At 42.1% G+C, this 15,502-nt stretch overlaps 1 protein-coding gene across 1 annotated transcript in view; it reads right to left on the bottom strand.

The window, feature by feature from the left end:
* Nucleotides 1–293: 293 nt before the first annotated feature.
* LOC138983731 (regulator of nonsense transcripts 1-like) overlaps nucleotides 294–15,502 on the bottom strand; it is a 36,386-nt gene continuing 21,177 nt past the window's right edge. The window contains exons 13-25 of the mRNA XM_070357042.1: nucleotides 14,982–15,096; nucleotides 14,057–14,200; nucleotides 11,837–12,050; nucleotides 11,447–11,564; nucleotides 10,860–11,159; nucleotides 10,364–10,406; nucleotides 9,686–9,817; nucleotides 8,872–8,944; nucleotides 7,991–8,152; nucleotides 7,419–7,558; nucleotides 6,834–6,947; nucleotides 5,267–5,410; nucleotides 294–4,767 (exon numbers count right to left, since the gene is read on the bottom strand). Coding sequence (XP_070213143.1) covers nucleotides 5,291–5,410; nucleotides 6,834–6,947; nucleotides 7,419–7,558; nucleotides 7,991–8,152; nucleotides 8,872–8,944; nucleotides 9,686–9,817; nucleotides 10,364–10,406; nucleotides 10,860–11,159; nucleotides 11,447–11,564; nucleotides 11,837–12,050; nucleotides 14,057–14,200; nucleotides 14,982–15,096 — 1,675 coding nt within the window. The 3' untranslated portion in view covers nucleotides 294–4,767; nucleotides 5,267–5,290. The remainder of the gene's footprint in view (nucleotides 4,768–5,266; nucleotides 5,411–6,833; nucleotides 6,948–7,418; nucleotides 7,559–7,990; nucleotides 8,153–8,871; nucleotides 8,945–9,685; nucleotides 9,818–10,363; nucleotides 10,407–10,859; nucleotides 11,160–11,446; nucleotides 11,565–11,836; nucleotides 12,051–14,056; nucleotides 14,201–14,981; nucleotides 15,097–15,502) is intronic.

The raw sequence follows: 15,502 nt of genomic DNA, 5'->3' as shown, positions 1-15,502 counted from the left end.
ATCTTCCAGTAGGTATTAATTTAGTTTTACTAAAGCCTGCTGGGACACAAGTAATGGGTTAGTGCATTTGTAAACAGGAATCGCTTGACAAGTGGCCCCCTTCATCCCCCCCTTCCTCGTCCTGATATGGCTCTACGTAGTCGGCTGGACGTTAAGCAACAAATAAACAAACAAACATTCTCTTGTACCGATTTACCCATGGTATTTTTCTGTCAAGATACAGCTCTTCCACGGTCCGAGCCATGCAGGTTGTCCACACACACACACACGGAGACAGAGTAGTGGAGCAAAGCATCTTTTTCTTTCTTTTATTTCCTAGTACCCATAAAGGTGTTTTGTTAAATGACTGAAATCCACGCAAACACACAAGACAGTGGTCGAGAACAATCGGAACAAAATAGAAACACAAAAAATAATCACTTTAAGCAGCTTTGAAGCATATCTGACTAATCACAATGACAGTATCAAGAGAAAGGCCTAAAGAAGGCATTCATTCATTGTGTGTTTTGGCACTACTTGTAAGACATTCAATCTCTAACACTGGCTATGCCATAATAACAAAATTGGGCTGGTATTGGGTATCACATGTACAGAGCATCCTGAACTCAGGTCAACATGAGTTCGGCTCATTCTCTCCCTGACAGGATGCCTCGAGTTGGCAAGGAAACTGATATTTTTTTTTTTTTTTTACATATCTAGAGCTTTTTGAAATGTGTTATTGATATAAGCAGATTCGCGATCGTCGATAATTTTTCATGGCGTTTTGTAATTTTTTTAATTAGAGGAAATTTTATTTTAGACAGTTTCAAGCGAGCTATTTTTCGCGCATGTATTTACTGTGCAAACAACTCTAAATATGGCAAAAGTGTCACGTGATAATCAACCGTTTGGTTTCGGGGCTCGCTAGAGCAGACGATTTTTTCTGTAACGAGTTGACAGTGATACAACCATATATTACGGTCTCCTTCGGGCAGCAGTCCCAAAATTTTGACTTGTTTTGACCTTAGAACGATGTCTTATCATAACTGAAGAACAGAACGGAGATCACTGTCGAAGTCGGCCAATCTGCAATCATTTTCCTCTCACGAACACGGATCTCAAATTTAGATCAAGAGCTCGCGAAAAACATATGGGAGATAACTCTGTAGTTCTTGTTTTGATAGATTCGCGTAGGACTAGAGCATCCGGTCAGAGGGACTTAAAGCGATAGCGTGGAGCGATGATGGTCAGAATGATGTACAGAGGTGTACAATCAATGTTTAGGCCAAAAAAACAAAAATAGGTGTGGTTACGGTAACATAGCCAAAACAAATAGGGTAGGAAGGCAGGCAATCACTTTTTTTTTTAAACTTTTTTTTCTAGTGTGTACAAATTAAACCTACTTGACAGGGAAATAAGTGTGCGACTCGGGCGCTTTCGCTTTCATTGCGTTTTCTGCACTCGTTTACTTGGGTTTTTTAATACAAATGTAATAAAAAGTTATAGGGTCGGCCCCAAAAAATAGGGTAGGTCGGGTTACCGTAACCGCACCTATTTTTTTTTTAGGCCTTACGTCCGTCTGCTTCCATTGTTGGGCCTGTATGTAATTAGCAAAAACAAGCAAGTTTTATGTTTCACATGTACAGTACACGTGTACACAAACAACTTTAGGTCAGTCTGCTTCTAGGCCACTTGACAAAAAGAGGATGCACAGTGATCAGTGCAAACAGCTAACACAACAAGAGATTGTTGTCAACCACCAAAGGAAAGGTAAGGCACAGACCTACTATGCAGAGAAATGGAGCTGATACTGAAAAACAAACTCAGCATGACCACACACAAAAATGAAGAAAAAATAAACAAAAAGACGCAGTATTACTGTTGATCGTCAAAGAAAGAGAAAAAGATAACTGAAATACACAGTAGAGAAGCTGAAATCAGCAAGCAAACTAAAGAAGAACATACAGAAACCCTAGACAGACTGCAAAATATATTTTAATCGGAGCTAATTTTTACTTCTATGTCAGCAGAGACTAGCAATACCAAAACTTTGTGTAGAACTAATTACACTAGAAGGAGAGTGCCTTTAATCTCAAAATTGTTTTTCTTAGGTGAAAAAAATTAAATTGTAGGGCACAGAATGGTCAAAATAACATAATGCTCACTATAAAATACTGATGACTGAGATTGTAATTATCACATCAAATATTTCCCCAATAAAAAGAACCATGATCCAACCAATGTGTCCATTCAACATGTTGATCTGGCATTCATTCACAGAAAGATATTACCGTTTCATACTGTGAGAAGGTCGACAGATACATGTGTCCTTTAGTCTTCTTTCTGCCACTGAAATCTTTCATTCACATACACAGAACCATTCCAAGCTGCTGCTGCTGTTGGATATGCGAGAATTCACTCTCTTCATATATGTATTTTAAATGGTGTACTCTGCAGTTGTTGTCAATACTTGAACATCTCTTTTACGTTCAACCTTGAAAATTTCAGACTCAAAATTCCATCAACATGTATTATTCACTTTTATTTTAAAATGCACTCTCCAAAAATATGCCATAAAAGCTCCTGACACAACATAACCAACAGGTGTTATGACCAGCAGTCTATCACAGATCGGGGGAAAAAATAAGACGGGCACAGCACCATACCACGGAAACATCCAGGCTTTACTGAAAGACCGCAGAAAACAATGATGAATACTCGCCGACTTCCTCAACTCTTCCAAATCAACCAAGTTAAAATCATGCTCTGTGCTCTAACCCTGTAAGCTTGCCTCTCACATCTTTGTCTATGTCTGGTGTAGTGCATTTTGCTTGCTGCATGCAGTGTTGTGCAAATGCCCGTGTGCATTTATTCTACCTAAAACTGCATCCCCACTCCTATTAACCAACCCCCTATAAAACTAAGGTGCTTCTTTACTTTTATGGCTTTTCTCAGAAATGTTCACTTGATCATTGGCAGAATTCTCCATCACGACTGAAGATTATCAGAACTTCCTTTTTTCGACTGTAAATTCACACACTGTGATTCTTTACCGTTCATCTGATTCTGCTGGTCAGTTCACGTGAATTCATAACTGATGTTCATGAATCTCTTTTTCAAATGAACAGGCACCAAGTAAAGTTTGTTTGACCAGCATTCATTTGGGGTGCACAGAGTAAGGGGAAAGAAGGTGATAAGGCATGGGGTGTGTGTGAGTGTGTATGCATTCTTCAATGTTTTCTTTTGGGTTTGCTCTTCCAGGCATTTTGCTCTGTAATATATCAAGGCTTACAGAGATGATTATTTGTTTTGTAAGCCGTACTCTTCATAATTGGAAATTAGATTAGTTGAAAAGCATACCTATTGTTACTTCTACAGATTGTAATCGATTCATGTTCAAAATACTTTGAGCTGCAAGTAGGTACGTTGTTGCTGTAGTAGGAACTGTTGTATGCAAAACTAAAACCCACATAAACAAACAATAAAGAAAGCATTAAAAAAAGACAAAATAAAAAGTATCATAAAAGAAAAAAGTACAATAACACACAAATACATACTTATGGAAGTAAAATAATAAAGACAAAAACATCCAAAACCAAAGTCCAAACTTTCCCCATATTGGCTTTATCACGGTAGCAACCTGTTAACATCAACCTCCATTCAGCCAACATGCTTAGGGTGTTCAAACAACAAACAGTTTCTCCTCTATTCACGCTGAAAGCATGCTATTAAGAACCGAACAAATCGTCACCCAGGAGATTTGTCTCTCTGTAGTATGGAAGCATACTTTACTTTTACAACCACACCATACTTCATCTTGCTTTTACTGTTATCAAAAATGTGAGACTATGGCAGATTTTACATCTAAGAATATGAACACTTACTTTTAATGTTATCAGAAATATAAGACTGACAGATTTTCTATCTGAGAATATGAACGCTTAGTGTCTTAACAACCCGAAATAACTGCATCAGTCCAAACTATCCCCGACTTTTGGCTGCATATGTTTTCATGACTTTCTTTTCTTTTTACCTAACATTCTTTTCCTATGACTGAATAATATGAAAAATGAATTGTTTCAACACCCTAAACCTGTTTGTTGTACCAGTGTGATGGCAGGCAAACACAGACGCAAGCTTTGCCAGGCCTGAAGCAAGCCGGCACATCACTTGCTCTTGACTGGTTCATACTGCCACGGCCTAGGCCATCAACACCAGTACATAATACTTCCCATTTCCCGGTGAGCCACTTTCAGTTCACCGTCCAGATATCAAAGTCTCAAGTCACCAACAGAGGGTGGGCTTAGTTTGTGTTCTCTCTTCACGTTGAGGGCTTCGTAAATTTTTCCTGCAGTGTCGTTAAACAAAGACGTCTCTTTTTTCTCCTCCTCTTCCTCCTCCTCCACAGTTAGCCTCCTGAATCTACTCCCCGGTTCTTCTCCAAAAAGTTAGCGCTCCTTCCCGATTGGCGGGTGTCCTGCTAAGACCGGTCGCGACGGGCCGAAAACCGAACGCGTCACATCCCCCATTCGTAGCATGCAGAGGGGAGAGGTCTACCAGGCAGGTCCTGGTGTGCATGACGACGGTTGTCATGACGACTCCCTCTTGCTGGAGGGGGGATTGGGCGGCGTGGTTGGCCAGGTCCAGCGAGTGTCGGTGTCAGGACGTTGGCCAGGTGAGGCATGCGAGGCGTTGTACGGGCGGAGGGTAGAGTGGGGGGGACACTGCAGGTTGCCGAACCTCACTGCTGTCAGTAGAGTGCTGCTGTCAACACCCTCCCAAACACACCTGAAAGAAAATGAGCTACTGTCAACCTTGCAAGCACCTTAATGTAAAAGCACCCTGGCAGTCCCAGATTAATGCTCGCTTGCATTTGACAGGATGTCACATAAATGTCCCAAATAAGTCACAAAACTAAAACATTGACCAAGACCAATGTAATGCTCATCAAATGACTGATCAATTGCTCTGCCTTGAAGTCAAATTAATAAATACATTAATTCACATTACTAACCAGCAGCACCGTAACACCTCGACACAAACCCTAAATATCTTCAGCTTCTGCTGATAACTGAGGCACAATATTTAAACACTAACTCTTCTTATAAACACTAATACAAATTATGATTATGAACTCTCAACTAAATCAAGGCCGGAAATGTCAAGTTTTTTTTCTCCCCCAAATGTTCAGTGAAGACAAGAACTTTCATCCCGTTCTAAAGTGGGCATTTCCTTTCAGTGATTTATCCGACAGGAAGTTGACAAGTGGAAAAAACCGTGCAGCTACCTGAGAGGGCAAAGTAGACTCAGGCTAGTTGAAGGGGCCCTGTGAGAGCTGTGAGGCGTAGAAATGGCGGTCGCCCTGGTAGGTGGAATCCTGGGACAGCATGCCGTCCATCTGTGACTTGAAGTCATCCGCCATGAAGCTGTCCTGTACACACCAACAATCACTTTGTCACTCCCATTCGCTAACATAAGCACTATGCTTTGAGTTTGAGTGTGGATCCAAAATGCCAGATATTGTATGTGTCATGATGGTTAGGCCAAAAAAAAAAAATGCTTTGGTTACGGTTTCCCGACCGACCCTAACTTTTTGGGCCGACCCTAAACTTTTTTTTTGGTCCTAAAGCTAAAAATAAAATGAACCAAACACATACATACACAAAAAAACCACACACACACACAAAAACCCACCGAAAACGACAACACCACGGCACAGAGAAAACATCGATCGCCGGCGAGCAGACAACAACAAGCCCGACAAGGGACACCACTCCGCTTTTTACAACTCCCATATCCAAGGGAAGTCAGTCTCGTGCGTTCGTTCGTTGCGCGAACGTAAAAAGATGTCGTCTGCAAATTTGCAATCGTATTCGGAAAGTGCGTTCCTATCGAACAAACACGACTGATAAGTCGGTACTCGAAGAGTGCAACCTTGGTGGACATTTTTCATGATTTTCATCCAACTTTGGACGGCAAACTGTTCGGGATAAAATGTGTTGGGTCGACGAAAATAAGTGCCGAGCCCGAAGACTCTTTCGAACTGGACTTTGGCATGACTCTCGAAAACTGTGTTCACTAGTGGCACTATACAGTTTAAAGGGTATGTCCAGTTTTCTTTTCTTAACATGAAAAAGTAATTAATATCTGTGGTTCCAAATACACCAATATGAAAATACCTCGAATATCCTGCATACACAAATATTTTTATCATTTCAAGAGGGACCAACCAAAAAAAAAAAAAAAAAAAAAAAAAAAAAAAGTTTAATCGACCTACCTACCCTATTTTTTTTGGCCATGAAACCGTAACCAAAGCATTTTTTTTTTTTGGCCTTAATAAAGTTTTGTTTAACCAATCACTTTGTCACTTCTCTTCAACTAGGCAAACGTCTGTCACACTTAGGGTATTGTAAAGTCATCTATTCCACTTGGACAGTTTCCAATTAAACCCTGTCTTTTTCTAAAGTCCAAGTTCTTTTCATCCTTTCACACCTGAAAAGAACATCTCTTTCAAACAGTGAAAGATGTCACAGTCACCTCATTAATTCCCTTACCAAGGGCTGGAATGTTTCAATTTTGTTTTAATTCTGTTCATCTTCCTTACATAGTTAAATCTTTGGACCTGTTGCAAAAGATATATAGCACACAATTTTCCATGTTGACGTTATCATTTTAATGGGCAATAAAGTGTTATTTTTTTTATTTTTTGTAACTCTAATTGATAAAGCTAAAAATTTTCACAACTAGCCTGTTGGATACAACAGTGCTTTGTAAAAGGTCAGCAAATGTGGGACTCAAGCCGAGACAAAAGACATACTGCCAATGAGCAGTGTGAAAGAAGGAAAAGTCAGTACCTGTGAGAGCTCAGCCTGGGAGAGACCACTCATGCCGGGCTGACTCATGGGGAAGGCCTGAGACATGGACATGCCTTGAGTCAGCGGGCCCTGGGAGAATCCCTGAGACACCTCCTGGAGATAAAAACAAAGCTGATAGTATACCACAGATGATGACACCACTCACACTGCTTTCCATAAACATAGCACAAACTACAGGGTGCAAACACATACCGTCTGAATTAAAACAAAACATAAATTTGGCATATTTTGAATTAGAATGGCATAGCAAAAACAAGTAACCCTTCCACCTCCAAACCATAACCCTAAAACAAACACATTTGTTAAAACTACAGAACTCTCCAGATATTCAGCTAAGTTTAAAAACATTCACACAACTTACCAAGTGATACACAGTCAAAACAGGAATAGGCGGACCCATTCATGTTGAAAATTACCCAAATCACTTGATAACAAATTGGTCAAAGGAATGGGGTAGATATGAAAAAAGCTCACGCGGAACAGCGTACAATCCCATCCCTGGGCCTTACTTCAGAGACTACATTCAAGACTTTGATCCATGAAACATTCCTGATAAATTCTAACCTGGCTGTGCTGGGAGGGCTGGGATGGGTGGTGGTTGGGCTGCATGGGTTGCTGTTGCTGGTGTTTGCTGTAGCGCGGCGGTTTCTGGCGCCGGTTCTGGTTCCAGCTGTTGCCTGCCATTCCCTTCTGCAGCCCCACATCTGTTGCAGGAAAATGATAATGGTTACAAGATGAAAATGAATTCTTTTGTTCGGGAGTTTCAGCTTCTTATCTGAAGTAAACATATTCCTCAGTTTCCATTTCAACAAACACATATTTTGGAAACATTACGAATGCAACACAAAATTCTCCAACAGCAACAAATCCCCAAAAGCAGTACTTTCTAGTCTTTGAAAAGTTTTCCAACTATACAAGCAAAAGGTAATCACTAGGTTCAAATAAAATGAACAAGAAAATGTGAACACGTGGAGATTTAATGGCACTACCCTGAAAGCAGGACTTTTTATTCCTTGAAAAGTTTGCACGGAAAGACTGGCCCTCTTCATACACCCCCCAAAAAAAAACCCACCCAAACAAACAACAAAACAAGGCAGTATTCCAGTAATCATTATGGGTATGCATAGAATGCTGACCCTGAGGCATGTGCTGGTTGAGGAAGGGCTGTGGCACAGGCTGGGGCAGGAACATGTTGACAGGCACCGGCAGGTTCATGGCGGTGCGGGTGTACGCGCGCTCCGGCCCGATGAAGTTGAGCTGGTCGTGGGTGTGCACCACTGGCTCTCGGTATGGCATGCCTGTCACAGACACAGTTGGTCAATGAAAGGAGAACATCTATCCACGGATGAAACTTCTCATTAGCAAATAACAAATTCCTGATTTGAACACTTATTTCCGGAACTACAAACAAGAAGAAAAAGTACAAAATAATGCACATATTTGGGACATCTGAATCCCAAGCAAATGTTCCTGATTCTAAAGATTCTCATATTTAATCCCTGTCCATCTATCTTGGACTGATCAATATCTAACGGAAGGGCTGAGCATCTTGAGCGATTTTGGCAAAGAACAAAGCTACCCTTTTCAGATGCCCATGACAAACACCTTCAAACTACAGCTGACACCAGATTAACTGCTATCCTTTTATCTCCCATGAACTCCAGAGAAAATACATCGAAATAAAAATATGCATCTGCAACAAACACAATGAAGCATCTGTAACAGTTAGTGTTATTGGAGCAGTTTGATGTGAATAAGCACTATCCGCACAGCCTAAGAACACATGAACGTTGAATTAATTTTGTAACTGACACCTGTGTTAAAAGGCAAAATTAATTCAGGAAAAGATTCTTTCTCTGCCCCAAACTCAGCCAGGTTGTTGTTTGGTGTGTGTTGAAGCAAAAGAATGCTCTCATTCTGTGTTCAAGCCTGGACACTTTAGTGATGGCTGACATGAGTGTAGAGTCAGGAAGGAATGTATGATGAAAAGAATGCTGACAGGATGTAAAGGACAAACCTCTGTCATAGACACTGCCGGGCACCAGCAGCTCACGGGCGTCAAACATGGTGTTGCTCATGAAACGTCCTCCCTGAACACAACAGATGTAGGCAGCAAATGAAGTCACTCCATACATACACACTTCTTGCCATCTGATCTTTCAAAAAACTGACATTTACATTTACACACAAATCCAAAAACAAAGAGACTGCCAACGTTCCAAAATTCAGAATAAAAAACCACGAAAGGTAGTTTGTTGTTAGCTGACGAGTGGACGTAAACTGATAGAACTATCAAGATAAGTTTTGTGTAAATATTTGTTTGTCTGTTCACTTAAAAGACCGTTGGGTCAAAATATCTGTGAATGTATTGTTTTGTCAATAACAAACGTTCCAACAACCTACCTTTCTTGTCTTTTAACACACAAAGACAAAAATTGTGGAAACTGACAAAACGGATACATTATAGACTTAAATTAAAGCCACAGAGAACTTCATTACGCAAGGTGCAGCCACAATCACAGCAAGTTACTTTAATTTGGTGAAACAAGAAGAAACGGATTTGACTATTTTTTTCTCAAATGGCGAGAACCAGTAAAGTACTTCCCTCATTAACCCAGATATGTTGTTTTGTGTCGGCAATTTGTAAAAAAGTCTAAATTTACTTCAAATTGCCCCAACCTTTGCCATCACTACAGCAGATCTGCAAAAACTTGGTTTTTTCTCGTGGGCCACAAAACATTTTTGATCATTGTCAAAATTTGTAAGGTTAATTTGGCCAATCTGCGAGGAATATCCCCAGCAACATCCATGCTAACCCCTCCAGTGCTCACCGGGTTGGTGGAGTTGATGAGCTTGCGAGGCTTGCTGAACTGGATGAGACTCTCCTTCAGGTTGCTGAGCGGCCCCTCCACCAGACACTTCTGCTCCTTATAGTACGTCAGCAGATGGTTCCACAGTGGTTGCTAAAACAACATGCATCAGATGGTAAAAAAAACGGTGTCATTCAATCAAACCTAAGATAATCAAAACGCTACTTAGATTCCATTTCTCGCTGTTCCATCGACAACTTCATGATCTCTGCAACGTTCTTGTAATGTAGTCCATGTCGTTATGTGGGATCATGCCATATTGAAGACAATCCAACGCACACAAGGTAAGTACTTGTTTATGTTCAAATTATTGATCAAGAGTTCCTCTGAAAGCGGCGTATGGCTGCCTAAATGGCGGGGTAAAAACGGTCATACACGTAAAAGCCGTGGGAGTTTCAGCCCATGAACGAACAAACAATTGATCAAGAATACAACTGAAATCTATTGAACCATGATACTCAGAGTCAGCATGCCCTTAGTGGCAGAAATGCTTTCAACCAGTAGCACTAAACTTCATCTCCTATCCCAAATTCTCTGTCTTCTTCTTCTTCGTCGTTCACTATCCCAAATTCTCTGTGACTGTAGGACACGTCGAGTCGTCAACCTTCCTTGTACGTGTCCAAACTCCTGCAGTCTTACCTTGGACAGAACCTTGGGGTTTCCCACTATGATGATGCCGTACCTGAAAAGAAACACCACCATCTGAACCAAAATGTCAACAATAAAAACACAACACTAGCAAACAGAAAAAAGAACTGTATTATGATAAACATGGCTACCCCGAAATAGGAGTATGTCTGCCTGAATGGTTGGGGAAAAACGGCCATACAAGTAACAAGAAAAGCAAATGCTTACACGACTCTCCTTTGCCATTTTCCATTACAGTGGAACCCCCTTTTAAGACCCCTCCCCCAAAAAATAAGACGTACTCCCCCCCCCCCCCCCTCCCCCCCCCCCCCCTCTGATAGAAGATTCCCCCCTTCTTACCCCCTCCTCCCCCAACCATCCTACCCAATAGAAGACTCCCTCCCCTGTCTAGGCCCCCATCCCCCCGATTAGACCTTCTGCCCTTTCAAGACCCAGTTTTCTCACATTTTCCTTTATTCTATACCACCATAGCAACATGCACACTTACCTGGCTCGTGTCAGAGCCACATTGAGACGTCGCGGGTCGTTGAGGAAGCCGATGCCTTGATGCTCGTTGGAGCGCACACAGGAGAGAATGATGAAGTCCTTCTCACGGCCTTGGAAAGCGTCGACACTGGCCACCTCAATCTCCTGGTACAGCTTCTTGTTGAGGGAGCCCGAGTACTGCATGTACTGCACCTGGTACGCGCGCTGGCCCTCGTACGGAGTGATGATTCCAATCTGCTCAGGTTTTACTCCAGAGCGCAGGAAGCGAGTCACCAGCTTCTCTGCGTTGGCTGCTTCAGTTCTGTGGGTGGAAGGATCGACAATAAACAGCTGCTGGTTAAACAAGGCATATAACATGTTTACAAAACCCCATCCAACCTCCTCTTAGGCTAAAATCATACAACTTTTGGCGACACATACACGAGGAAATTCTGCTTCTAACTTAACCTCTACTGTATCTTCTTTCCTTCCAACTCTGCCTAAATGATGTAAATTTGTAAAAGTAACCACACTACTGCTACAATTTGAGAATGTTATCTTAGGTAAGGGTAACGACACTACTGTTACATTTCACAACTCATACAATACCTGTTCAGGTAGGATGTTCCAGAGCTAGCAATCTCCTCTTGACCGTTGGTGCAATAGAAGAACATGGGTTTGTCTGGCTGGGGCCAAGGGAAGTCCAGACTCTTTCGTAGACGCTCCGCTGAAAGAACAACACTGTTTTGTGACTGACGACATCAGTCATTCATCTGCCATGTTGTACTTTTTTTTTTAATGTAAGTGTACATACCACTGAGCTTTCTAAACTTCAGAAACTATTTCTGATCCTTCCCACTGAAATGGTACAATAACACCTGTATTTTAATCCCCACAGTATCAACTCCTCATGCTCCCTGCAACACTAAATCTAGAGCCCCCCTTTCCCCCCTCCAGAAACTACAGTAATCTACAGTGTTCGTCTCACAGTCTACTGACCAGCAGTGACACCGTTCTGCAGCGACCCCTCGTAGAAGATGTTTGAGGGGAAGGCAGAGAGGGCGGGGTGCATGCGGTACTGCACTTGCAGACGGATGGGGCGGATGCCCAGGACCACCAGACGCTCAAACAGCGACTGCGACAGTCCCGCCCGCGCTGCCTTCTTGCACATCACCACGGGGCCCAGCTGGCAGTGGTCTCCTACCAGGATCAGCTGTGGACAAAGGGAACAACTGGCAGTAAGCCCATTTAGCCCCGTGCCAGTTCACAGTCACACTGAGTGAATCTCAAATGGTCGTTCTTCTTTCAGTATGTGACATCACTGCCACAGGGTTAATTCAGGACTATGCCGAATGACTCTCCACAACCTCTGATGTGACAGTCAAAGATCTACAGTGTAAAAACCAGCTGTACATAAAGGAGGATGAACATCAACCATCTAAGATGTGAAATATGTCAATGTCTCACGGTTTCCTTCTTTGCCACTACTAAAGCAAACGTGTGCAAGATTGTATGTTACACGCTTTGGAGCATGGCAAGAACGGATTCAAACTCGAAACCGTCCCTCCAAAAGCCAAAAAAATGCACACACGACTTTCATTTCTCCTGCTATTATCGTTTCTTCTCTTTACAAATTCTTCAACGCTCAGAATACTGAAAACGGCATCCCAGCCGACGGTACGTTTCCATATGCAAATTTAGCTGCCCTTGGAAAGTGGCTCGCTCATGAGGCCTGTTGGTCTGAATCTAGAAGGACAGAATTGTGAACAGATATGACAAAGATCCTGAAAAGAACAAACATTTCGCGCATGCAGACACAGAAAGATGTCATAAAGAATGCAATGCTTCTAAAGATACAGACTGTGACGTCATTCACACATACCGAGACGTCATTCATAGTTGTTCGGTCACTTCCGTCAAAAAGTAGATCTCTCCATAATGGCTGCTCCTGTGTTTAGCTTTGACAAGCGTGAGTATGCAAAGCGTGTTTGTTCTCTCATGTGTTGAAGCTGTGAGACATAAATGCTATTCAGACTTGGTCGTGTGACAGAGTTTTCTTCCACACTCGATCAGCTGATGTCTAACACAGCCTGACAGTTTTGTAAGACAATCAACAGCGTCCCCACTGGTATTTAGAAACAAAATTCCATGACTTTTCCATGAGCCTCAATAACATTTTCCATGACTAGATCCACAGGTCGCCATTTCCGAACACGCAAACTTTTTACGTCTTGTCACTGCCAGTTTTGACACTGGCTTGCTTTGCACTGAATTTGAGTCAGTTTCTACGCAGTGTCTCTTCGACAAGCAAGTCAAGCATTTGCTACGCAGTCAGATTATCGGTAATGTTTGCTGGTCCTGTCATTTCACTTAACTGGACCAGCCACTGTTTGTATCCATCTGCACTTTCGTAAATTCCGTTTCGTAACCGTCACTGTGACTTGACGAACTGTAATTTTTTTCACCGCGATACACAGTTCATTGCGAATATCTTCCTCGGTAATTCGTTCCAATTCCGCATACTTTTTGTTGTCAAGAAACAACTCGAAAGAAAGTTTCAAACTCATCATCCTCCATCTTGCTTGTCGAAGCGCTAAAGTACTTTATCGATGCAAAAACAACAAAAGCAGAAAACTTCGACGAAACCGACTCAAATGCAGCGCAGACGACACGACGAGATAACGGAAGGAAGTGAGCCTCGCTTTGGCTCAAGTGCCATTAAAAATACCGTTATTCTCGTATGCAAATACAAACGAGAAGTTGGTCATACGAGCCTTGTGTTGGCGACGTAAATCGCCGCTGGCTGGCAAGGGGGGGGGGGAATGGCTAGGCGACGAAAATCGCCGCTGGCGTGCTAAAGGTTAATTTTTTCTCTTTCTTATTTTTGTTAAATTCCATGACTTTCCATGGCTTGAATTGAAATTCCATGACTTTCCAGGCCTGGAAAATTAAAATTCAAATTCCATGACTTTCCAGGTTTTCCATGACCTGTACGAGATCACTGAATTTCTGCACACTTGTTATCGTGTGATTTCAAACCATTTACCTTACACCTAAATTTACCTAAACCTCAGCTAAGCCGTGTCTATTCTAACCATACGAAGCTGAGCTACCATGGGCTAGAAACGGGCGAGACAAACCAGGAAATCATAAGTTCAATTAGTTTAAAACACAATCACAACAATGTACAGTGACATTTCAAGCAGTGCGGTCACTCACCTGCCTACAGCCCAGGATGACAGGAATCATGCACTCTGGCTCCGTGGCCTGCGTGCTCTCATCGATCAGCACAGAGCGGAACTGCATCTTGGCCAGGCGAGGGTCCCCAGCGCCCACACACGTGCAGCAGATCACATCAGCTGCCTGTAATGGAGAAGTGCATGTCACAACTGCGATACATAATTGCTTCTACCAGGCCAATGGGGATAACAACCTACAGCAGGTTTCAAGCAACAGGGGCAATAACAACGTCCGGCATTCTGAAAGCAGCCTCAACTTCAATGCTTGTTGCCTTTCACAAAGCTCTCAGACAAATACCTGCTATGATGACTGACTTCGACAGAGCACACAACAGAATACTCATGTTGTGTACATCAGTGACTCAACCTTGCGGTAGCAGAAGTGCCTAGTTAATGTGAAAGCAGACCTGGGAACCCCTGTTTTGCGCTCGGGGTATCTCAAACAAACTTGGGTGTATTTTCAGAAAAATCAGCAAATTCGACACAGCATTTAAACATCCGTGATCCAAACATGCTTCACACGCGTCCGTCGCACCATTAATGAAGTTTACCAATACATTTAAAACTAATGCTTCTTTCAATGTTTATTGACAAAAACTATCGTATGTCAAAATATTGGATCAGCTTCAGGATACGCTTGTCAAGAAAAGTAGTTTAGGAATGTTTCTTGTCGTATTTTTTCCCACTGACCGTAATGATCGTATTCTAGAAAATCATGCGTACAAAATACGGCAAAAGCATATGGGTTCCCAGGTCTGTGAAAGCAACAGAAGTTAAACCTTTCCTAAAAGGAAACATGTAATTCGAGTTGCAAAATGTCATGTACTCAAAATGCAAACTGTACAATTTTGCAAAAGATTGAAATGTGACAAGAATACAAGAGTCTTGGTAGTGTTGGCGCCTACCTGCAGCAGTTCCTTCTCACACTGCTTCTTGAGAGCCCTGTAGCGTTTCTCATCAGTGGAGGACAGCTCTCCCGTCTCATCCTTCAGCTGCTGCAGCTTGGACAGTTCAGGTACACTGCAACACACAATGTTTGTCTGTTCATAACCTCTATAAATTGACCCTGTTTCAAGACTCCCTCCCTTTTAAAACCTGATTTCGTCTGTTTAAAGCCACAACCATATATCTCAAAATATTTGATTTTTCAAATTTTATATTTTCTGATAGAGCGTAGTATAACTATTACAATGGTATTTTTCTGAGTCAAAAATATGACATAACATCTGAGTTATAGAGGATATTTGGTTTATGCGCTAAGCTTTCACCCTCTGCCTTTCAAAGTCACAACCACACACACAGAAGCACGCTGTTTTGATTTTGAACTGAAGGCATGGGTTACAGCGTGTCAGTGCCCAGCCACAAGCCTATGTTTCACCAGCACAGGCTTGTGGCTTTGGTGAAATGGGATTAACTCTCACCCCTC

This window comes from Littorina saxatilis, linkage group LG1 (assembly GCF_037325665.1).
Source record: "Littorina saxatilis isolate snail1 linkage group LG1, US_GU_Lsax_2.0, whole genome shotgun sequence".
NCBI lineage: Eukaryota > Metazoa > Mollusca > Gastropoda > Littorinimorpha > Littorinidae > Littorina > Littorina saxatilis.
This window is presented reverse-complemented; position numbering and strand designations above follow the sequence as displayed.